Here is a 23175-nt window from a genome sequence, read left to right on the forward strand (position 1 = left end):
GAGGAAGCAGTGCCGAAAATCCATCTTTTCCTGGGGGAGGCGCTTCCTTCTCTCCGCAAGTCCTGTGCAAGAATGGAAGGCTGAGCAGTTCCACCGCCTTTTTTTTGCTTTCTTTCTCTCTTCTTTCTTTCTCTCTCTTCTCTCCTTTGTCTGCTTTCTTCCTCTCTCTTTCCTTCGTCCCCTTCCTCTTTCTTCCTCCCCTTCTTGTCAACTCTTTCTCCCCTCCCTCCTTTCTCTCCCCCCTCCTTTCTCTCTCCTCCTTCCCCTCGTTTCTCTCCTGCGTCTTTCTTTGATCTCCTCGTTTGTTTTCTTTCTAAGCTCCAAGCATGGCAGGGGTCGGGGCCTTCTCTTTTGGAGGATCCGCAGCTGGACCTCCAGGCTCCGTGGATGATAGCGGCGCTTTTCTCTCCTCGGGATTTGTCCAAACTCGCCTGGGAATCGACCGCCCGGCAGTCGACGGAGTCTCCTCCGTCGTCCCCCTCTTGACTTCCGGCCTCTTTGAACACCGCCTCTGGCAACGCCTGCGTTCTTCCCGTCCCCATCCCCTCTGGGGCCGAGAGGTGAGTGCCAAAGGAGACAGCAACGCGCCTGAGACTGTCCATGGCTCCCGTCTGTCGGTCCGCACACCGTCAAGCAGGCGTGTGCCCGTGCATCGACGCTGAGCCCTCTGAGCTATCGTGTAGACGCAACAGTTCCAACGAAGCGTCCTTCGTGTTTGATAGACGCTTCCCTTTTCGACGGCAGGATGACCGCGCCCAAGAGCCATGCGGCGGCTCTTTTTTGCAGCGAGACACTCACTTGCGACAGATTCCAGTTTCGCGCATAGCTGTACGCTAGCGGATTACTAACCAGTCGAAGATGCGAACTTTAGGTTCGCCCTAAAAGCTGGTTGGAACCAGAGGCTCCGTAGGACGACGAGCCTCTTCCTCTGTCTCCTGCCTCTCCTGTTTCTCTTTCTGTATCTTTCCTCGTGTCTCACCCGCTGTATCTGTTTCCCCTTGTGCGTCTCTCTCTGTCTCTTCAGATCCTTCCGCCGCACAGTCTGCCCCCGTGGTCAGGAACTGGGGTGTGTCCACATTTGTCTTGCTCCTTCGTCAACCGGACGCGAACTGCATGCACGCGGCTGAAGTGGTTTCCCAGCGGGCAGCGGCTATTGGCGGGGACGCAGCCTGGCGAGTTGGCCGTCTGGTCCGGGGCTTTCTTCGGCTTCGAGGATTTGAAACGCCTCCCTCAGGGCGGCGGCGCAATCACCGCGCTCGAGTGGAGCGGCACCGGTGACCGCCTATTTGTCGGCGATGCCTCGGGCCTCGTCGTCATGCTTTCCCAGGCTCTCAATCCGATCGAGAACGAGCCGTTGAAGGTGAGAGCGACGCGCGGCGCAGTCGCCTCGCTAGGCCGCCAGGAGCCCATGCAAACCGTGCATGCAAAGAGGCCCAGGGCCGGACAGCGTAGCAACCCTGCCTGCGAGGCACTGCCTGTCTCCCTCTGAAAGCTGTTGCGTGACTGTGTGTCCGGGGGCGTTTTTTCAGACTCGCATTTCTCGTTGCAGCGCACGTCTTGCCGAAAAAGAGTTCTTTTCCGTTCGCGTGGAGATCCGCAACAACCACGCGCGTTTCCGTCCTAAACTCTCCCGCTTTCTGGCGTTGCTGTTTTCCTCCCTAGGGCCTGAACCACCCAGTCCTGTCGCTCTCGGCCTCGCCTCTCACGGCGCAGCTCCTCGCAGGCTGCGCTGACACGACAGACCCGCTTGTCTGGGACGTGAACCGCCTCGCGGTCTCGCGCGTCCTCCGCGCCCCGAACCTCGACAGCAGTTCCTCCTCCTGTCTCCAGTGGCATCCACTCAGTTCGCTCATCGCCACCGGCTCAAAGTCGAGCTGGGTGTATCTCTGGGACTCTCGAGAGGCGGCGCCCGTGGCGATGCTTCAGCCCCACCGCGGGACCGTCAACAAAGTCGTGTAAGGCCCAGACCCCCGCAACACACACACACACACACCTATATCGGCGAAGGGACAGAGAGAGAGACACTCCCAGCGGTGAAACGGCGATCTACGAAACGCGTTTACACTGTTGTAGCTGTGCTGCTGAGGTGGGTAGGCGCGCATCTATCTACGTGGAGCTATAAAAATATCTAGGTATATATACACACATAGATGTATCTGGGTATATGCCACTGATAGATATCGATATGTCCGTCTGTCTCACTGCTGCGCTCGCGCTACCTATGTTTTGACGCCCAAATATATATGCGCGTGTGTGTGTGTGTAAGTGCCGGTGTCAGGTGTTTGTTTCTCGTATCCCCAATCGCTTTCGCGTTTCGGGTTTCTCTTTCCCTGGACGCCGACGCGTCGGCCTTTCCTTCCCGCGAGTTCGCCTTCCCCCCGTTGCATCGGGTTTTGCCTTTGTTTTGCCTTTGTCTTGCCTTCTCAGCTTCCACCCCCACGGGTCCTTGCTGCTCACGTGTAGCCGGGACACGTTGGTGCGTTCGATCGATTTGCGGATGTTTCGTCCTCTCCATCTCTTTCGCTTGCCGCGGTCGACCTCCTCGACGTCGGCTTCGCCGCTGCCTGCAGCCGAGCCGCTCCAACTCGCGTTGAATCCCGTGCATCCGAACATCTTCGTGACTGGCGACAACCAAGGCCGACTGACTTTCTTCTCGCTGCTGCAGCCGGCGGCGCCGCTCCTGCAGCTCCAAGAAGCCCACGGGGGGGTTGGCCCTTCTGGCCCCGCCGAGCGGGCGGCTGAAGGCGCAGTTGTCTCCTTGGACTGGCATCCGATGGGCAATCTCCTCGTCTCTGCGGCCGACAGCCGCCTGATGCGATTCTGGTCCCGCGGCGTATGCGGCGGCGTCGGCGGGGCTGCGATGCAGACGGTGAAACTCGTCGAACTGCAGAGTGGAGGCCTCACCGGGGACTTTCCCGTCTCAGCGCGCCGCGTGCGCGACCGCGAAGTTGTCGTCGACCGGAAACGGGCGCGACTCCTCGCAGGCGGGATTCTCCCTCTCGGCGGGCACGCGCCGGGGGACGAGGCGACCGCGCGGCGAGGCGAAGAGTCCGAGCCCAGTCACAGACCCCGCGACACCAGGGAGGCTCCGGCTGAGGCTCTTGACGCTCTGAACGGAGAGAGCGAACCGAGCAGCGACGAAGAAGACTGGGGCGGATGGCTCGAGGGCGGACGGGGAAAGGCAGGGTTGCCGCGAATCCGCACCCAGTGGCTAGCGGGGCGCCGACAACGCGTGGGCGGCTGAGGCGACGCATGGGCGGGGCGGAAGCTCGGAAGGAGGTAGCGACGAAGCGGGGGTTGAGAACGAGGGATCAGTCGCATCTCGCCGCAGGGGGAGTGCGCCCGAGATACACGCGAGAGGCGGCTGCAGGGATCCGAGAGAGGGAGGGGGAAATGGGAGACAGGGAGAAAGGCAGCCCCGTGGGAGGGGACGGAGCGATCGGCGGTCCGGCTTTGGGGTCGAGTTCCCGCGGGGCATGGACTTGCATGCGCGCAGAAGCGATGCATGAGTGTTTCTTTTCAAAACGCGACTGTCTGGTTTTTGCCCGTTTCTTGGGGTTTGGAGGCCACGCTTAGTCAAGACGAGTCAACCACGAAAAGGCGATAAGGCGCTGGCCTCAACAAAAAGGCGCGAGAGAACTCCCTACACTCTCTCCGAGGGGACACAGGTGCGCTTCAGCCTGGACGTCTCTGAGTTTCTCGGGTCTTTGACAAAACGCACCTGCGTCTCAGTTTCTTCCCTCGCGATCCAGACACCCTCCTGCAGAGAACACACGGAAAACAGAGAGTCAACCACACACACTTCCTCCCTTCTGCACAACCGGATACATGCACCAATACGCACCAATATACCAAGACATCTATATATATGTATATATGTAAATATATATGTAATATATATGATCTATGCGGAACGTCTAGTCTGATACGTCTGCAGACATTCTGATACTTCTGCGAGCATCCTACCTGTTTCGTGTGACGAATCAGTTGTCGCGGAAGTGCGGGGGACACATGCATACTTTTTAGGCCCCGATCTCGTGCGGTACACGTGAAAGGTATGGCGCCGGCATGGATTCCCGCAGGCGTACCAGAGTCGTTTGAGCCTTCCGTTCGTTTCGCGTCGGACTCGCTTTTACCAGTGTCTCTTGACGCGCGCGCGCGCACGCAATGTCGCAGCGCCTGTGGAAGGCCCCCAAGGGGGAAGTTTTTTGTCCCGCCAGCAGTTCTCTGAAACGTCGCGTCTTCCTTAAAGACACAGGACTCACGATTTGGATTTACAGCGACGCAAGGCTACAGAGAAGAAGAGACGCCTCTCAGCGCATGTCCCCGCAACGCGAGAGCGCCAGTCGCTCCTTCATTTGCGTCGGCTGTTGGGAATAAAAAGGAGTCTCTCTGGAGCCGCTGCCGAGACAGAGTGTCTCCGGGATGCCGAGACCGAGGAGACGATGAAGCTGGAGTCCGCGAGGCCGTCCCGTCGTCACCGAATCTCGCACGCGGCGTTTGTTTTTTTCGCTCAAAGATCGACTGTCTTTGGCGTTTTTCCTCATAATCCCCGCTGCGGATCATCAAGGTGCAAGCAGAGGCCGTGCTAACTTTGTCATTTTGGTGTTTCGCTTCCTTGTGCTTTTTTCGAGAGGAACGGGTGAACAGTCCCTGCCCCTGTTCCTTCCGCGACTCTGAAGCGTTCGCTGCCGACCCAAGCTCGTTTCTCAACAGGCGCGGGACCAACAGGGCAGGGGCGACGAACCTGACTGCAGATTTCCCGAAGAAGCGAGGGGCGCAATACGTCTTTCGATCCGACTTTTCTGCGCTCGTGTTGGTGTGCAGGGGAACCAGATGTGGCCTATACAGCTGCGTCAGTCTGTCTACCTACCGAGAGTGCATGCAGCTCTTTAGAAGGCGCTAGACGCGACAGTTGTCTCTTTGGGGGCATTCAGTGGGACTCCCAGAGGGCGAAATCGGCACCCGGCAGCAGGGCGGCTTTCAACGTGTCCCCGTTCCGCGTTTGAGGGAAAGACGGCAAACACCAAAAGTTGATAAGCTGTCCGTGGATAGTGCATAGTCGTCTTCTCATGATGGGAAACGAGAAGAGAGGCTAGACACGCAGCGTGAGACAGAGACCGAACACGACGAGGGCAGGAAAAGTGGGCGTTCTCGGATCTTCTTCTTCAACTGCTCTTCGCGCGAGGACGCTGTGCACCTCATGAAAAGGACAGAGATCCAGACTCTCGGCATAAGAGAGAAAGAGAAAGAAAGGGGATGGACTCAATATACAGGAAAAGAGATCGAGGAGAACGGCTGCCTTCACCAAAAGAACCGAAGAAGAGCGTGACCCGACATCTCGTCTCTCTCTCTCGCTTCCGCTTCTCGTTTTTCTACTGTCTCCGTCGTTGGTTTCTCGACAGCGAGACTCGCCTGACACAGCGCTTCCCTGACGCGCAGTTCTCTCGCTTCTTCGTACCCCTTTCCCCCCTCCGTTTCAGGCTCCTTATCGTCTTTCCCCTCTTCGTCTCTCTCTGCGTCTCTCCGGCTGGCGGATGCCCGCGCAAGACCTCTGGCCGCTGCCACGCCTCGGCTTCCCTCTGGTCCCGTAACGCGGGCTCTCGGCGACAAAGAAGACTGCGCCGAGTGTCGCGGGAAGAGCGATCCCGGGAGAGAAGAGGAAGAGAGAGACGCAGAGAAAGGCTGCGGACCTTTTGCCGCTGCAAGTCACCGGGGAGAGCTACGCGTGACGGAGGTGCCGCGTGAAGGCGCATCAGCGCCAGCTTCGAGCGCTTCTGTTTCCTTCATCTGTTTTTTTGCAGAGTCGCTTTTCTCCATCTTTTGCCTCTTCCGCTCCAGCACACCCCGGCGGTGGACAGGCGTCGGCCCGTCTCTGGCGCGTGCGCTGGGCATCTGCAGCCTGTTTCTCTCGCCTTTCTCCTCCTGCGTCTCCAGCCTTTGACAGCCTCCGTCTCCTTTGTCTTTCCCCCTGACTGCTCCTTCAGGTGTCTCGGCTTTCCGCTTTCGCAGCATTGAAGATGCCACACGCGCCCTGCCTCTCTCCCGGCTTGGCAGCTGAGCGGACACGCGAGAAGAATCGACGGCCGAGCGGGAGACGCCAGCGCCCGAAGACGCCGAGCCCAACGCAGACGCTGGCTTTCTGGAGTCTCTGCTGCATGCATAGCAAGGCGACAGGGAGGCTTCGTGGCGCGGGGCCCGAAAAAGCGAGCGTGAGGGCGAGACAGGAGACAGATGAGAGACTCTGTGCGCAACTGCCGGGTGTGGTGTCGGGCGGGACTGCGGAGACAGCGAAGAGAGTGGAGAGGCGTCTTCATCTCGGCTCCTCGCCGAAGACGAATCTCCTCCTGGGTGCGGGGCGCTTCTAGGGAAGTCTCCTGCCGCCGCAGACCTCGTCTCGTCAGACAGGGACGAAGTCGCAGGCGGGCGCCGGGGAGTCAACGATGGCGAACAAGGCAAGGAAGAGCCCGAGAAGGGCCCGAACGCAGCTGAAGGCTCCAGAGACGGCCGCGAGAGCAGAAAGGCTACAGAGTTCGTTCCTTCTGCTGTAACGTCTCCAGCGTCTCCCTCTGAAAGGGCGACGCTACCGCAACTCGAGCGCGGACTGCTTTTTCCCCAGTGGAAAAAAGCCCCGCGGGCCCCTTGGCCCTCTTCTCGCTTCGCGTCTCCGATTTCCAGTGCTTGATGATCTCCGTCTTCCGGTCGCCCCGTCGGGCCCTCGCCAGAGCTCGCCTGCAGGGCCTGAAGGCTGAGGCGGCGCAGAAGCGGAGACAGGCCGCTGTTTCTGCGCTCCCGTCTCTGTTTGCCTTGCTCGCCGCCGTCTTCCTTCCCTTCCCTCTCTGCACACGGAGACAGGCTCTCGAAAGGCGACGCCGCGTGGCTCTTCTGCCGGATGCCGCGCCCGTCGCCTGGTCGCCCTCCCTCGGCAGGCGTCTCTTCGTCCACCTCCGCGCGCCCTCCAACCGGAGAGAGACCATCTCCGCGACCTCTCCACCTCTCCTCCGCGGCGACGAGGGCCGGGGAGAGACAGGAGGGGTAACCCGACAGCGACGCCGCAGAACGCGAGGCGGACGAAGAGGAGGCAGGCGGAGAGGAGGAAAACCCGGCCAAAGAAAACAGGGAAGACGCAGTTGTCGTTGCGGTAAGGCAAACATCTTTGACGGCGGCTAAAGAGACCGGCACAGCCGCGCTTCTCCCTGTCGCTTCTTCACACGTTGCTGCCTTTTCCGCTGAAAACGCGAACTCGCCTTCACATCCCACGTCTCTCTCTTTCCCCCCCTCTGCTTCCCCCCCTTCCTGGGCAATTTCGCCTGCTGGCTGGTGCCCTCCTTCGGCCGATGCGTCGTGCGGAGTGCAGAGAGAAAAGCGCGCTTCACCCTGGTTAGGCCTGGTCGTCGTGACCCGAAACACGCCAGGGGGTGCGAGTCGCGCATGCGCTGGATGGAGCTCGGAAGGCGTCCCGAAAAACTGGAAGCCTGTGGGGCGCAGTCTCCGTGCTGCTCTCCGCCCCTCTGGCCCTGCTGTCTCCTCTTCGCTAGGCCCCACACTCCAGCCGCTGCTTGTCCTTCGGCGGCGAGGCGCACCCACGCCCCACGCCTCTGTCTCCGCCTGGACGCCAGCGGCCCCCGTCTCCTCGTCCCCACTGGCCAAGTGGGCAAGGCCACGCGAGAGCTGGGGACCCGCTTCAGGCGACGGCGAGAAGAACGCGTGAAAGCGAGGCCCAGCCGAGGATCTCCGCTCTCGCGGCGGGACTCTGGGGCCGCGCCGCTCGCCCCGGCGCCGAGGGGCGAGGCGAAACTGAGCCGAGAACCCCCCGCTGGACTGCCGAGCACGCGTCGGATAGGGAACTGGATCGCCCAGCGCGCTCCTCGCGCCAGCGTGGGGCGAGGGCGGCGTTTGCGATCTCTTTGCGGGCGGCGCGCCGCTCGTCCCCACGGGGTACGGCGCGCCGCCCGCCGGCTCGTCCGATACGGGGCGGGAGACCTGCGCCTCGCCGTCGGCCGAGAGGGAGACAGACGGAGACACCGGAAGGGGACAGTCCGGGTCGTCCCTCGGCAGCGTGGGTCGCGACCGCCCACCGACGTTTCGCCAGGGGGCTGGCTCCGATGGAGACAGGAGAAAAGAGACCCGGTAGCCGAGAGGCGGAGACGGGGCGGCGCCTCGCAGGGCCCATGAACACTCTTGCTGGTCCGCCACGAGGGGCGACTGGAAACGTCCAGGCGACAGGCCGGAGCAGGCGAAACGCTCGGCCGCTCTGGCGTCCACAGACAGCTCGCGTGCGGCTCCCTCGGCCGCCTTCTCGAGGTCGGGAAGGAGGCTGGGCCTCAACGAAACGGGTCCCGCGCTCCTCGCGGAGAGCCGAGGACGCACGCCGTGGCCTTCGTCCTCCCCAGTGTCTGTAAAGTCTCCCGCTTGCAACGCATTTTGAAAAGCGGAGAAGAGACACAGCGCAGCAGCGGGTGCCCTCGGAGAAAGGGAAAGATGGAAGGGAGGCAGCCGCACCCACTGGGGGCCGTCCCCTGAGAGAAAAGGGGCGAAACGATCGTACCCGCTACGGCTTTCCTCTGTGCCGTAGCCGCCTCCCTCGTGCACCTGGCAGGTCCCCTCTCGCCGGCGAGAATCGCCTGTGTGTCGGCCTTGGAAGAGGCGATCGGCCGCGTGTCTCCTCTCGTCCTGTTCGCAGACTTCGCTGTCTCGCTCGCTTTCGCCTTCATCAGTGGCAGTGGGGCGAACCGCGTTGCGCGGGAATGCGGGGGCCGGCAAGCGGGGATTCCCAGGGTCATTAAACAGAGAAGAAGCCTGAGGGAGAGAAGAGAGAAGAGAGGCGCCAGCAGGCACCCAAAGCCCTTGACGAGAGTAGCCCCGGCGCCGAAGGTGACACATGAACCCTTCCTCCATGATCTGCTCGAAGAGGACGCCGCGCACAGTCCTGGGGGCTGCGCCATCGTCTCGCAGCTGAAGGAGGGGCCTTCCTCGCCAGACAGGAACGAGCGCCCTGTCCCCACACGACCCCACACTTCTTTCCGCGGGCAGGCCCCACGAGAAAGGAGACACCGCCGAGGCCGGCGGGGATCGCGCCGCCAGCGAGGGCGGGAGCAGCCCAGAGGGGTCAGGGGCGAAGCAGGCAGGTGCAAAAGAGGGAACGGAACCGGAGTCGAAAAGACGAGACAGTGGAGGCGAAGAAAACGGGGCGCGGCTGGAGAAAAACCGAGGAGTGGAAGGATGCCACCGCCCGGGCACGGGGAAGGCAGACACGTAGCCGTCCCAGGCCGGCGAGAGACCCGCAGCGTCATAGAGGCGAAGAAACGCGTGCGCGGCGTCGAGGCCTCGAGACAAAGCGAGAAAAAGAAACTGCCACAGCCTGCTGTGACACAGCGCCGCTGCCCAATCGGCGAAGTGACGGTAGATGACGATGACTCCGCCGCCCACTCTCGGAGCTGCAGGCGGAAACTCGGGGCGACATCGAAGGGACAAGGAAGCCGGGGCACCACCTGGCGAGGGGAGGGAAGACGAGGAAGGCAGATACGGCGGCTTCTCTGGTCGACACGTTTCGGACACAGGCGCGGGCAATCCTCTGCGGCCTCCGTGCTCGTGAGGGGAGTTTCCCTGACGGCCAAGACACCGGGACCCCACCGTGTCCCTTTCTCGCGAAGGGTAGTGCGATGCCTTTGCCTCCAACGGAGGCTCGAGAGGCCAGAGCGCCGGAGGCCCGCAAACGCCCCACGTCCCTCGCCCTCCGCCTCGTGGCCGGGCCCAGACGACGTCGAACAGAAACGTCTCCGTTTCGTCAGAGAGGAAGGCAGGGGACTGACGCACTTGGAACGCGTGGAGGTTCGTGGTGGCGTTCGTCGCCGCGGACGCGAGAGACGGGGCGGGCCAATCGAGCGACGGACACGAAGCGGGAAAGCTGGAGGCTCCTGGCAGGGCGGCTAGGGCTTCGGCGATCGCCGCCTCGAAGAAGCGTCCCGGCCGCGACCGCCTCGCCGTTTTCCTGTCTGCCGCCAGCAGCGTTTGCTTGTACAGCGCATCGGCCAGCAGCCGCCGATATCGCGCCAGAAAGAAGGTCTGTGACTCGACATAAACAGAGTGGGACAAAGAAGGGCTTTCAAAACGAGTCAACCGAGAAGGCGACGAAGCGTCCAGGACTTGAAGTGGAGCCGAAACGGGTTCTGTCTCGCTTCGTGTCCCATTCCGGTGGAGCTTTCCGCCTTCCTCTGGCCTCGCGGCGTCCTGAGATCTAAGTTGTCTCGGTGTTTTCGGCGCGCGCTTCGCTGCTTTCCTGCCCCACATAAGGACTGTCCCCTCGGCGTAGTCGATCCACTCGCCGCCCGCCTCGAGGGTCTCCGCGGCGCCGGCGAGGGCCTTGGCCAAGCCGCCCGCACTTCGGGCTCCAAGCGCCGCTGCGGCGCCCGGAGGTAGCCGCCGCAGCGGCGGCTCGCCCGTGCGGTCGTAGAGCCACACGGACCACTCCCCACACCCGCTCTCCAGCGGCGGCACATTCTGGAGACAGGGCGGCTGTGCGCGTTGGCCGCCAGGGGCGGTCGCCTCCCGCGTTTCTCGACAGGCCCAGCCGCTGTCCCCGAAGAGCTTTTGAGGTTCGCGCGAGCAGAGCGGAGACGGCGAAGGCGGCGGCGGGAAGGCAGAGTGGAGGAAGTCGCTCATCGCGCAGTCGAGGAGCATGTCGGGGAGGAGGTGTCCGAGGCGAGAGAAAGACCGAGAGAGACCTGGAGAGACTGTCGGAGAAGGCCAGAGACGAAGGAGTTGGAGGGACGCGCTGAACGCCTGCGGAGACGCCGGAAGGCAGCACCAGGCAAGAGAAGCAAGGGCGGAGGACACTCGTGAGAAACCGAGAAGGAACAGGGGAAACGCGGAAGGTGAAGGAGGGACGCCAGTTGAACGAGGCGCATTACCGAGAGGGGGGCAAGAAGAGCGGCCGGGGAGGGAAACGATATAAAGACAAAAAAAAACAAAGGACACAGGACAGACACACCATCCCGGATCCCTGTCGGGTGTGCGTTTCTCGCCTTTTTTGTGTGTGCGTTTCTCGCCTCTGTTTCTGCCAATCCACACACAGCGGTTGGACACGAAGATACATTCGAGGCGCTCGCGGTCGATGCGTTTCCCTCCATGTCTCGTACCGTCTCTGCGAACGCTCGTCCCGCTCGGTCCACCTGTCGCAGACTCGCCCAGTCTCGAGGGTCGAAGGCGAATTCCCAAATGAGTCTCTTTAAGTCGTTGATTTGCTTGTCGACTTGTGTCCTCTGGTGCTCGCAAAACGGAGCCTCACAAGCGCCCTTCACTCCCTTCACATCCTCCACCCCTGCTGAGTCCCGAGCTTCCTCTCCTTCTCTCTTGGCACCCTCACTTCCGTCTTCTCTCTCTTCATCTCTTTGTTCTCGCGGAAAAGAAGACACTGGCACGAGACGCTCTGTCTGCGTGCGTGGAGACCCGCCCCTCTCGGAGGCTTGGCCCTCGCCCTTGGCGAGGGAGACGCACGCGGACGGCGACCCGGGGCCAGCAGGAAGACACTCAGGTCTTCTGGGGTGGAGCCCGAACTGATGAGCTTGCTGCAAGCCGTGCGAAGAAAAGTGCAAACGCCCTCGAGAGGACGCTGACTGGGTTCCCCAGAACGCGGGTCTCTCCTCGAAGGAAGCCGTGCACCGTACGCATCCGCATGCACAGTGCGAATTTCTCGCTTTTTCCCCTGGGTAAACACCCCCGCCTTCGGAACCCCTGGAAGCTCCACTCTCATTCCCTTTGCGATTCGGCGCCCTCGCCTCACACTCGTCTGCGTCTCTCGATCCTCTTCTCTCAGAAACCTCCCTTCCCCCACTCGCTCTGAAGCCATGCCCAGGGCGCGACAGCAGCGAGGTCCGGCCAACCAAGAACGGCGAGAATGAAAGAGACGACAGAGAAGAAGACAGAGAAGAAAACAGAGTAGAAGATGAAGTAGGAGGCAGAGGGGACGAGAGACCAGATGCGGCAGCGGAAGGCGTGGGACAGCCCCCTGGTTGTGAGAGGCGGCGAGGCTTCCAGAGAGTCCCGTCTCGGCTGTCGCTTTCCTCTCTGGCGCTGAAAGGTGTGCGCGTTGAACTTCTTGTCCGCGCGCCAGTAGGAAAGACGGAGTCTTGAGCGCAGAGAGGCAACGCAGGAAGGGAGCGCCGCGCATGCGGTCGTCGAGGATTGTCGCGCAGAATCGAATCGCTATCCGAAAGGAGCGAAGGGTCGCCAGCGACGGGGCCGTTGTTCCGAAAGGGAGGAGGCTTCAGAAGGGAAGGTGGGGACGAAGCCAAGTCCGCCGAGAGGCGCATCCGACGGAGAAACGGCGTGAGGCCTGACGTGCGAGCCTGCAGAGAGGAAACGGAAGAAAGAGGCTTTAACGGGAACGCCTTTGCTGCAGGTAGCGTGCGGCTACCAGAGAGCGGAAACGGAAAACTTCCGCTCTCCTCCGGTGTATGTGGTCCTCTCCTTCTCTGTGACTGTGTAGATGTGGGCCAGAAAAACAGGCGCTGGATCCTGGCCAGCCAGATTCTCCAGAAGAGTACACACTCTTAAACTTTTAGAAACGAAGCTGTGTCGTTCGCAGTTGACGATTGGGGCGGGCGGTTCCCACGCGTTCCTCTGCGAGCTCTAGGCTTACCTTTCGCTTCCTCGTTTTCCTTCCGCACGCCTCTTCACTCCTGGAAAGCGCGTCACGCGGACCCTCTCCAGAGCCGGAGACAGAGGCCGCGCGACAGCGGCTTTCCTCGCACGGCGAGTTCAACACATTTTCTCTCTCTTGATCTCTCTCGCAGTCCCGAAAACACCTGAGATCACGGCGCTCTACCAACTCGCATCGTGCTGCCTCCTCGTGCGTCTCTTCTTCCTCTGCCTGTTCCTCCTCTTCTTCTTCCTCTCCTTCTAAGCTCGCAGTGTCCAGACTGCCTCTGGGCGCTCCTTGAACTCTCCAGGAAAGGGAATCGGAGACAGAGGACGCGAGGCTCGCTGGCGACGCAGGCGGGCACGAGGCGCCGGAGAAAGGAGACGGGCCAAAGACGGGAGACAGGGGCGGGGGTGCGCGCAGCGCGCATGAGCAGCAGACGCGGCAGCAAGGCGCCGCAGCGCGCGCCGCCTCTCGCAGCGGCTTGTCGAACCAGGGAGGAAGAGACGACGGCGCGAAAAGAGGAGGGAGCGCCAAAGAGACGACGGCGAGCGCGGGAGAGGGCGGACATGGAGGAGGAGCAAAGGAGGCTGCGTCGGCGAGTACAGAAGAGAAAGTGCTCGGTGCGACGGAGACGCGAGCGGGAGAAACCTCCATGGCTGTGCTGCACTACTCAGGAATTTAGGTCTCGTCTTCTAGGTGTCGCCGACACGGAGAGAGAAGCCTGTATCTCTCGCCTCGAGAAGTCTGAGCATTTTCCTCTTTCTGGCAAAGGCGCGAGGTCACAGGAAAGTGGACCAATCAACCGGTCGAGGCCGGGGTGCGCGCGCCAATCACGAGAAGTTGGGGGAGCAAAGTTGTGTGGCCTCGAGGGTGCGGGGGAAGAAGGAAAACGAGACAAGCTACGGAGGCAGGGGTCGGGAAACAAGAATGAACACCAGTGAGAAAGAGAGGAAGAGCGGAGAGAGGGAGACGGAGGAGACAGGGAAGGAGATTTCGCGCGGCGGACGAGAAGAACAGGGCGCAGGGAGAAGCAAAGTCTTCTCTTCTTGGCCTTTTCAGGTCCGCACGAGCAGAGAAGAGAAGGCGTAAAAGAGAGGAAGGCAACCCCCAGTAGAGGCAAGTCTCCTTTTCAGGAACCGCGCTGTTACAAGCCCTCTCCGTTGCCCCTGTTTGCTCGACGGAGCAACCGAAAGCAGGAAAGAGTCGACGCACAAGGAGAGAGAGGAAAGAGAGAACGAACAGAATCAGAAGAAAGAGAGGGAGAACCCCAGCAGGGGAAAGGATGAGGAAGGGAGAAAAGGTGGGAGAAAGGGACAAAGGGAACAGAGAATGCGAGAGACAGCTACGCACACAGCTATATACTGGGAGCCTCCCAGAGAGGGAGACGGTGTCGAGTTGGACGTCGAGACGACCTGAAAACCTCTGGCTTTTTCTCTTCTCTTCGAAAGCAAGAGGGGGAAAGGAAGACGCGCCACATTCCAAAGCCAAGGGGCCCGCAGCCCGTGCCTCGGTTTTTTCAAGACAAAGAAAACGGTGGGAGGCGAAAAGGGGGGGAGGGCGCTCGAGACGACAGCGAGCGCGCTGACCATCTTCGCTCTTAACATGGGTTTGCTTTGAGAAAAGAAAGGCTAATCTCTCGAGGCGTCTGCTTCCTTCGCAAGACAAGAAAGCAGTTTCTTCAAAGGGGAAAATCCTCCTGCCAGAAATGTGTCGCGGCAACGTGGGCGCCGTACGCTTGTGTCATTCTAGAGGGCTTTCCCCAAGCGCTCCCGCCTTTTCTCACAGAAAAAATCGATTTCCTCGACAGAACCTACAAAGGAACAATGTGCCTTACATCTCTGGCAGCGAGTCGAAGGCTCCAACTCGCCTGTTTCCTGTTTCACCTTTAAAACGCTCATCTGTCGTTTCATACACCACTTTCACACTGCTCTTCGACGCTGGCAATTTCAGAAAAACAGCCTTTCTCTTTCCCGCGCAGCCACGCAAGACACGAGACTCCGTGGAATTTCCTATGCTCGTTTTTTAACATCCAGATCTCATTGAAACGCACGCGAACGACAAGTCTATATATAAAAAGATATAAAGATATATATATATATATAGGTGTACGAAGACACATAGTTGCGTGTAAAAGTCTGAGGTGGGCACACTGTGGACGGCCATCAGGTGTGTAGGAGAGCAGAAATGTAGATAATGAATAAAATTGTATACGATTAAAATAAATAATTATGCATGTGAACCATAATATTTATAGAAGTAATGCATGCCTTTATTCTAAGTGCATTGGTGCTGTCTAGACTGAGTTGGAGAACGGGTGTCGCGATTCATTACGACACATTTCTCGCGTTTCTCATTGGGAGGAGGATCTATTTGTGTCAGCAGAGTTGCGCAGGAAGGCAGTTGGGCCAAACCGTTGTGTGTATCAAAAACCAGAGCGTTTATGAACAAAACAAGGTCTAAAAGGAGTTGAACTCGTCTTTCAACTCGGGGACTCTTTTTGAACGAAAAGTGAGAGTCACGCGATGGTCATGGGCCGAAAAATCCCCGCCGATCGGCGCTCCTCTATCAGAACGGAATCTTCGCCAGAGGCACATATCCGTTGTTTTGTGTGGCTTTATGTGACCTTTCCCCAGCAGGGGCTGTTTGTCTCGGAATCGGGGGCGTGTCCGAAAGAGACCCAGATCGCCTTTCCTTCAAATCAACGCCTGTGACGGTCTGATTCCCCCCTATCCATTCATCTACCACTTTATATAGATAGATAGATATGTATGTATAAATGGAATGTTTGTGTTGGGACCGCCCATTTTAGAAGTGTCTCCAATCTGTCAGAGCAGAGACGTATATGCAGAGAAAATGACAAGAGTCGGCGAATCTCAGAGCTTCGCTGGTATTCGTGCACGCATATCCGTTTATCTGGTTCAGTGGTGCTGTTTCATAGGTGTGGGGACTCGCCCTTCTCCGCAGGTTATCTCTCTCTGCATTTCCTGTGGGCGTTTTGCGTGCAGCGTCTCGTCCCCATCCACCCTGAGCGTGTTTCTGGCTGCATGCACTGAGAGAGAGAGTCCATCGAAACGCATCGGGTTCCCGAGCCTCCATTTGTTAGCCTCTGTAACGGCGAAAAAAGCGAGGGGGGCAGAACAAGCGATGAAAGACAAAAAGAGAGGGCGAGAGGGAGACACGACTGCAGTTCGTGAAGGAGAGAGGCAGAGGGACATTTGCAGCAGACCCAGGCAGAGACAGAGTTTAAGAAGGGACAGGAATGAGCGGAAGGCGTGGAAAGTGGGAGGCACCGGATCGGTTCAACTGGAGACTGAATTCGCTTTCGCCGCAGCGTTTTGGAATCATTCATAGAAGTGTCGAAGGCGGAAACTGTGGCAGCCTGTCGGCGCCAGTCGGTCCACCCTATGTTTCCAGTTTTAGTTCCTGCATTCACGAGAAAGAAGAACCTTCCTTCCCAACTTCATGCTTAACAAAGGGTTATCTGCAGTCCTTGTCTCGGTAGAAAAAGTCTCTCCGTAACCTCCTCCCTCTCATGTGAAACGCTCGCTCCCACAATGGGGATCTTTTCTCTCTTGAGAAGCACCACGAACGCAGTTTTCACACGTATCGCTTATGGAATGTTTTCGCTGACTCTTCGCACTGGCATGGAGACGCGTCAGCCTCACTGTTTCATCGGTGTTTCCGCATTTCTCCGACGTTTTCTCCTTTTCCGCGACGACACACTCCTCCCCGAGTTTTTCACGTCTTGTAGAGAGCGCCCCGTCTCTCGCGTCCGACCCCTCCCAAAAGACACTCTCGGCTAGGGCTTCTCTCTGGTCTTCTCAGCGCCCAGATTTCTCTCTCCTCTCTCTGCCCCTGCGTCTCCGTCCAGCTTTGTACTCAGACCACAGCCTTTCTCCCTTTCAATCCCGTGTGGAAACTGGCCGATTGTCTTCCCAGATATCTCTGCTTCGGAGAGAAGTCGTAGAGGCCGCGATCGCCTCGCAGACAGTTTGCCTCTCGTTTTGAGTTGCCTTTTTCGCCCGGTTCCGGAGAACGTCCATTTTCTCCAACCTCCCGACCCTACCAAACTCCGCGCTGCTTGTTTTGCAGCTCTCTCATCCTCTGGCCTTGAATGTCGATCGCATTAAACACTACGCTGCCCCCACGATCGGAGTCAGGACAGGCGAAAACGTCGTCGAAACCTCCCCTGTCTTTTCCCAAGCTGTCTGCTCCTGCCTATCGCTCCGCCTCCGCTCTGTGTATGTGTGTGGAGTTACCGGGGCGCGAACACCATTCTCGTACTTTCTGGAGGGAACAGTGTCCGACCCAGACAGCTACCGAATATTCGGAAAAGCTGCTCTGAGTAACGCGTACAGCTGTTAATAGTGCTCGGAACTGAATCGCGTTCGGTCTTGGAAAACCGCCCTCCGAACCCTCCCTATAGGCAGGCAGGCGTCACCGTATATTCCGGGAACGCTCTCAAAGTTTTCCGGTTTTCTTCAGTCCGGATGCTTCATTTTCGGGGACTCCCAAGGCCCCCTGCCAGTCGGCGGCATGCCCGCACGAGTTCGTCCCGTCCCCGCGCGTGACGCAGGGGAACGGCCTGCCGTCTTGGTCGACGAGGGAAGGCGCCATGGTCAGATGCATCACGCACACGTCGCCCTCGAGGAAGAATCCCTGGAAAAGATGAAAGAGACAGCCGGACAGGAGAGACAGTGGCACGAGCGCGCGAGAGGCAGGACACGGGAAGTCCAGAGGAGGGGCACAACCCATGCGGGACAGCGGAAATACAAGGGGAGGTGTACGCGAGCGAGACGAGGAGACACTTGACGGGGCAGCCAGCTGCAGCACACGCGAGTCACGAGGGCTCCTGCCTAAATGCATATGGGGACGTACGTCGCTGCCCTAAGAGAGCGAGCTCTGCGACATTTCGAGGATCGAAAGAGAAAGAGAAGCGAACAGCGAGCGAGAGCCATGCAGGAATGCAAGGTGACGTGAGAGACGTAAGGCGCGAGAAAGAAGAATGAGACAGAGCGCCCGAAGAGGTAGACGGAGAAGAAAGAGACACGGATAACCCGCCAGCCTAGTTCAGAGAACAAAGCTCTGGAAAACGGCGCTGCAATGTGCCACACAACTTTTCCGAGGGTTTGAAAAGGCACAAAACGTCGATGCCGCGCAGAAAGAGGCTCACGCCTGGCGGTGAGTTGATCAGAGACGCGTGGGCGCATCTGTTCCTCTGTAAGGAAAAGCGACAGGCCTACGGAGGGTGCGCCGAGCTGGATGAGAGAAGACAGGGTGTCCAGAGGAAACTCCCTAGGGTTTCTTTTCAAAACCGAAAATCCGGCACCTCCCGTGAGGCTCGAGGTGCGGCAAGGCCACGTTCTGTCTCGGACGCCTTTCTACGGCTGCTGTCTACGTGGCATCGCAAAGCTTCAGACAAGGCCAGCCTTCCCGTTCTCGCCGCCTTTTCGGCTTCTTTGCGAGGCACTTACCGAGGCGCAGAGGCGTGTGGAAGGAACTGCCTTGTCGGCCACGCAAACCCACTCCTTGGTTTTCTTGTCCTTCTCTCTTCCAAATCCGACCGGACAGATAAACTGCACATTCGCGTACTCGAGGCGCTCACAGAAGCCAGCCTGGACAGCGGGAAGGGGCGCGCCCACGACCAGCGGAGACGCGCTGTCTCCTTTTCGGGAGCCCAGGTGTGGGGCGACAATCTCCCTGGCGCTCTGGGGAGGCAACTCGCGTTCTGGCAGCCGGTACCCAGTCGGGCAGGTCCAGCCCGGGGTCTCTTTCAGCGTCAAGACGCACTTGCCAGTCGCTGCCTGGAGCTCCGACCCCTCGCTGCAGAGGGCGACGCTCGGCGCGAATTCTTTGCGCATACATCGCGCGTCGCCAAAGGCCGCCGACGAAGGCCCTGCTGAGTGCGGAGGAGACGAAGGCGGCGAGCCGTCGGCGCAGACGAGAGTGACGGGTTCGACGTCCACCTGGGGACAAGCACAGACACAAGGATGCGGCGGAGAGGGGGCGGCTGCTTGACTTGGGATTCGCGTGTCGGGGGGTGTCCAGGGAGCACGCAGGAGAAGAGAGGAAAAGAGAGGGAGAAAGAGAGAGATGAAGACAGCAACTGCCCGACGGCGCAGACCGAGGCAGAGACGAACGAGCCAGAAGACGCGACACAGGCAAGAGGCATGCAGAACGCGGCAGAAGGCGAGAGAACGCGGCAGAAGGCGAGAGAAGGCGAGAGAAGGCGAGAGGTGGTGGCGAGACGGCAGTGAGACACAAACGCACAGGGCGTTTGGAGAGAAGAGACGCGCTCAAAAGGAGCGTTTTTGACCTGGACAGACGTGTGAAGCGAGGCGCACACACACGCGTCAGGAAGTGAGAGAGAGCAGATCAGCAGACGAGCGGGAACTGTGGCGAATCACTCGAGTGTGTGCCATTCCCGCCACATATGCAAGTGTCTCGATCTGCAGGCCCTTGTAACACGCGTGGGGAAAACGAAAGGAACGCGAGACGAACCGTCAGAGGGCGTGGGGTCGAGACCGTTGTGTGTTCCAAACCGGGGATTCACCTACTTGTTCACAGCGAGGTGTGAAAAAAAGATCATCGACAACCTGACCAGAGGGGCATCTGAGAATCGGCTTCTTCGTGCGGACTTCGACACACTCCTCCCTCGCCCCCAGCCCTTCCTTTCCCCGCCCTCGAGGTGCCGAGCCATTCTGCGAGCATTCTCCCGGCAGGACGGTCGGCGCGACGACGATGTGCTCTCTGCAGACGAGGCCAGACTCGGTCGCCTTAGTGAACGCGGACGAAAAGGGCGCGTGTCCTGCGCGTTCGCGGAGAGCCTCCCCTTGAGGCGAGACCCACGCCGCCTTTTGTGGCGATTCGAACAAAGACGACAGCTGCCGAGACGGGGGCGGAGAGCGGTGAAGCGGCAGGGGGGCCTGAGGCGTGTGTGCTTCCGCCGTCTTGGAAACCGAACTGGACGACGTCGAGGTCCCGGACGGCGAGCGACCGTCTCGGGAATGCGACACGAAACTTCCGGAGCCTTTGAGAGGCTGCGAACGTTTCCACCGGTCTGAGGACGAAAGTTGGAACGGGGAGTCGAGAAGAGTGGGGGGCCATTTCCGCTCCTGTCGCTTCGTCTGAGACTCGTGAGGCTCCGAGTTCTGACCAGCGCCCTCGTCGCTCGCCTCCAGGCGTCTCGCTTCACGACCCGCGTCGCTGTCCCCCACTTGCCCGCCTCGGCGCGGGCCTGGGGCGCCAATGGGGGACGAGAGGGCCCGTTTCCTTCCGGTCTCAGGCGAGACCTTCGCCTCGCCCCGCTGCTCCAGAGTCTCGCCTTCGACAGCCGAGGGAGGCGCGCTGTCCGGGGACGCCAGCGCTTCCCCGACCTCGTCTCGCTTCGCCCGTTTGTCCCTCTGCTCTCTCTCTTTTCGCTCGTCTTCGGTCCCCGAACTCCCCGAGCCACGCCCCAGGCCCCCGAGCGGCCGCCGAAGGTTCAGCATCTTCAGGCGCGAGGGAAACGCTGAATTTTGTTCCCCTTCATCAAACGAAGACGCAGTCGACGGAGAGGAACCAGGAAAAGCATCAGAGAACAGGTCTTCGGCGGCAAGAGTGTCTGGGGAGGCAAAGTGCTGCTTACGGGCTGGCCCTTTTCCGGAGTCGGAGGAAGGCGAGGAACGGGTTTCCTCGAAGACAGGCGACGGAGTATCGAGATCCTCTGCCGAAAGGGCCGAAGGAAAGCCGTGGATGTTATCAGGGAGACGCGACGGCGAAGCGTGTGCGGCCGCCGTGCCTCGGTGCTCTTCGAGGGCAAACAGGGATACTAACTCTCCATTTTCGCAGCCCAGTTCTGGCGGGCGCACCTCAACAGTTGCGCACTCCTTGGCTTGGCCCTGGACCGTCCGGGCTTTGCCTTCCGTCTCGAAGTTCCCCATTCCCGGGGCGCGTCGCTCCGAAAACGCGGCCTGCTGCATCGCTCGGAAGCCAGTGTCCCAGACACGTCCCCTTGTGAAGGCACCTGCAGCTTTCCAAGGGTCGGAGTCTTCTTCTTGTTCGGCTCGCTCGCCGTTTTTCTCCGGCCACCAGCTTTGCGCTCCTCCATCCTTGCTTTCCGGCTGCAGAGTCTGGAGGTCCTCGTCCGTGTCTCCGGGACACAGGTAGGTGGGTTCTTCCTCGAGCGTGCACTTTCCCGTTTCCTTGATGAATTTCCAGCCTTCTCGACAGATCGGAGTCGCCGCGTTGGCCTGGACGCGACGGCACATGTCGTCCCACCGGCTGTAGACGAATCCGGCGGGGCAGGCGGGTGTCGGGTCGGAGAGGGTTTCCCGGACGCATGCCTCGTCGACCAGCCGGGAGTCGCCGTCTGGGCACACCAGAACGGGAGGCGGTTTCCGCTTGGAAATGCACTCCAAAATACCCGTCGCTGGGTCTGGCGAGAGCTCCCAGTCTTCTTCGCAGACGGGAACGGGATCGACGAGCAGTCGCCGCTCGCACTGAAGGGGAACCTGCGTAGGCGAGACATCCGGAACCAAAATCTGTCCCCAGGCGGAAACAAAGCGCGAATCGACAGAAAGAAGACGGACGAAAAAGAGACGAGAAAGTGACGGGGAAATGTGCACTCAGGTACGGTCCGAGACCGCGCTCGTCCTGTCTGCGGAACGGACGGTAAATTGCACATGCGCAGGATGGACTGACAAGCAATGGGAAACCGTTCTAACCTGCTCGGCGTTGAGTTCGAAGCCGGGTGGACAAGACACTGCCGGGTCCTCGGCACCGTGGGAAACACAGAGGGCGAGAGTGGCGTCGAAAACGCCTTCTTTGCACGTTAAAAGCGGTTCCGTTTCGGTCAGTTTAATGCACTCCGACTCGGATCCGTGTTGGAACAACTGGAAAGCGTGCGTAGGGCAGAACGGAACTGCCTGGATCAAGTCCCGGCGCAGGCAGCCTTTCTCGTAGGGTTGGTAGCCTGACAAAGCAAGGGGACAGGGAGGGGGAGCCTTCGCTTCACAACAAACAAAGCTCGTTTGCGGCACTCTGTGCACCTTTCGAGGACCGAGAGCGGGGAAACACTGCGCTGCGCGACACAAACCTTCGCCCAGAGCAGACAAAAAGACGCCAGAAAAAACAGCCGTGTCCAGGTCACTGAAAAGACGGACTGCCCACGCAATTCTTCACCGCATTCTCAGGTAGCATTTGTGTGTGTGTGTATATATATATATATATATATATGCGCACATGCATGGATGCATACGCACGTATTCACATACATCAGTGTATTTTTGATACATGTGATCTACGTGGTAGATGCATGATCATGGTACACGCGTAATACGGCGTTGCATGCATGGACTGGGATGGATGTGTTGCTTCCACAAGTGAAATCCTCTTTAATAACACGTCGTTATCCCGGCAGCGTCGTTGTCTCCTGCAGTCGCCTTTCCTCGATAATTAACCAAAATCGTTTTGAGGGTTTGTCCGTGAGTTGGAGAGTGACGCTTTCACTCACCGGCAGGACAGGTTCTCTCTGCGGGGACTTTGTCGACAGAAATGCAGTTGCCGTCTTCATTCATATAGGATCCATACGGACAGGAAGGCTGAAGACAAAAACAGTCCCGCGAAACTACTGCCGATCAGAAGAACCTCCAACGGTATGGCGACGTCGTGGAAAAAACACCTAGATACATGCAAGCGCATATATATATATATATATATATATATATATTGATATAAAAGCATTAGCCTATATGTGTGTCTCATGGGCACGCTTCTTCCCAGCTTCCCCACACAAACACAACCATAAACTTTGACCAGTCATGACGCGCATATATATATATATATATATATATATATATATATATATTTATACATATATCGATGAACGCGTTTCTATCGCCGCAGATATATATATATATATATATGTCTATAGATATAAAGATAGATAGACAGGTGTACGTGTATGTGTGTCGAGTGTGCTTGACGTCAAAAGGGTACCATGGGGGGCCGAATAACTTTTTTCTGGCACTTGTTGAAGACAAGGTCGTAGTCTGGCGGGCACTGGAAGCTCATTTTTCCGAATATAGGGTCCGGGAAGGCGATTTGTTTCGCGACTTCGAGGACCGGTGTCTGCATGAGCACACTGTCGATCTGTTTCTTTTTGGTTTTTCCGGCACTGCTGGTGTCTTCTCCAGAGGACGCAGAAGACGGCCCCGCTGATGCGAAGAGCACTCCGGGAAGGAACGAAAGGCAAGGGCCGGACTTTTTCGAGTTCGACAAACGAGCGGAGAGGTTCGAGGGACGCGTTGATGGGTTTGGGAGGGATTCCAGGGAAGGCAGCGAGTGGTGCCCGCAGTTGCGGCTGTTCGGTAGACCGGGAGAGACGGAATTCGGAAACGGTCGAACCCGTGCCCCTGCAGACGGTTCTCGCGCCTTCAGAGGCACCCACTCATGACCACTGGAACGAGGAAACGGATCCATTGGCATTGCAACTTGCTTATTCAGGAAAAGGAAAGACAAAGAAAGTAAAAGAAGCAGACAGAGAGTTCCGA

General features: G+C 59.1%; 3 protein-coding genes across 3 annotated transcripts; 1 reads left to right on the top strand and 2 right to left on the bottom strand.

The window, feature by feature from the left end:
• Window positions 1-326: 326 nt before the first annotated feature.
• On the top strand, window positions 327-3244 carry NCLIV_037950 (hypothetical protein; the record flags this gene model as incomplete). Its single annotated transcript, XM_003883995.1, has 4 exons — window positions 327-560; window positions 1025-1360; window positions 1663-1955; window positions 2428-3244. The coding sequence occupies 4 exons, from the start codon at window positions 327-329 to the stop codon at window positions 3242-3244; spliced, it is 1680 nt and encodes a 559-aa protein (XP_003884044.1).
• Window positions 3245-5709: 2465 nt separating this feature from the next.
• On the bottom strand, window positions 5710-13297 carry NCLIV_037960 (conserved hypothetical protein; the record flags this gene model as incomplete). Its single annotated transcript, XM_003883996.1, has 3 exons — window positions 5710-10782; window positions 11139-11567; window positions 12641-13297. The coding sequence occupies 3 exons, from the start codon at window positions 13295-13297 to the stop codon at window positions 5710-5712; spliced, it is 6159 nt and encodes a 2052-aa protein (XP_003884045.1).
• A 3807-nt stretch (window positions 13298-17104) lies between these two features.
• On the bottom strand, window positions 17105-22696 carry NCLIV_037970 (Oocyst wall protein 6, related; the record flags this gene model as incomplete). The annotated part of the gene is made up of 6 exons (XM_003883997.1): window positions 17105-17302; window positions 18118-18609; window positions 19201-21135; window positions 21349-21596; window positions 22137-22224; window positions 22622-22696. The coding sequence occupies 6 exons, from the start codon at window positions 22694-22696 to the stop codon at window positions 17105-17107; spliced, it is 3036 nt and encodes a 1011-aa protein (XP_003884046.1).
• Window positions 22697-23175: the final 479 nt, after the last annotated feature.

The sequence above is a fragment of the Neospora caninum genome, chromosome VIII, assembly GCF_000208865.1.
Source record: "Neospora caninum Liverpool complete genome, chromosome VIII".
NCBI lineage: Eukaryota > Apicomplexa > Conoidasida > Eucoccidiorida > Sarcocystidae > Neospora > Neospora caninum.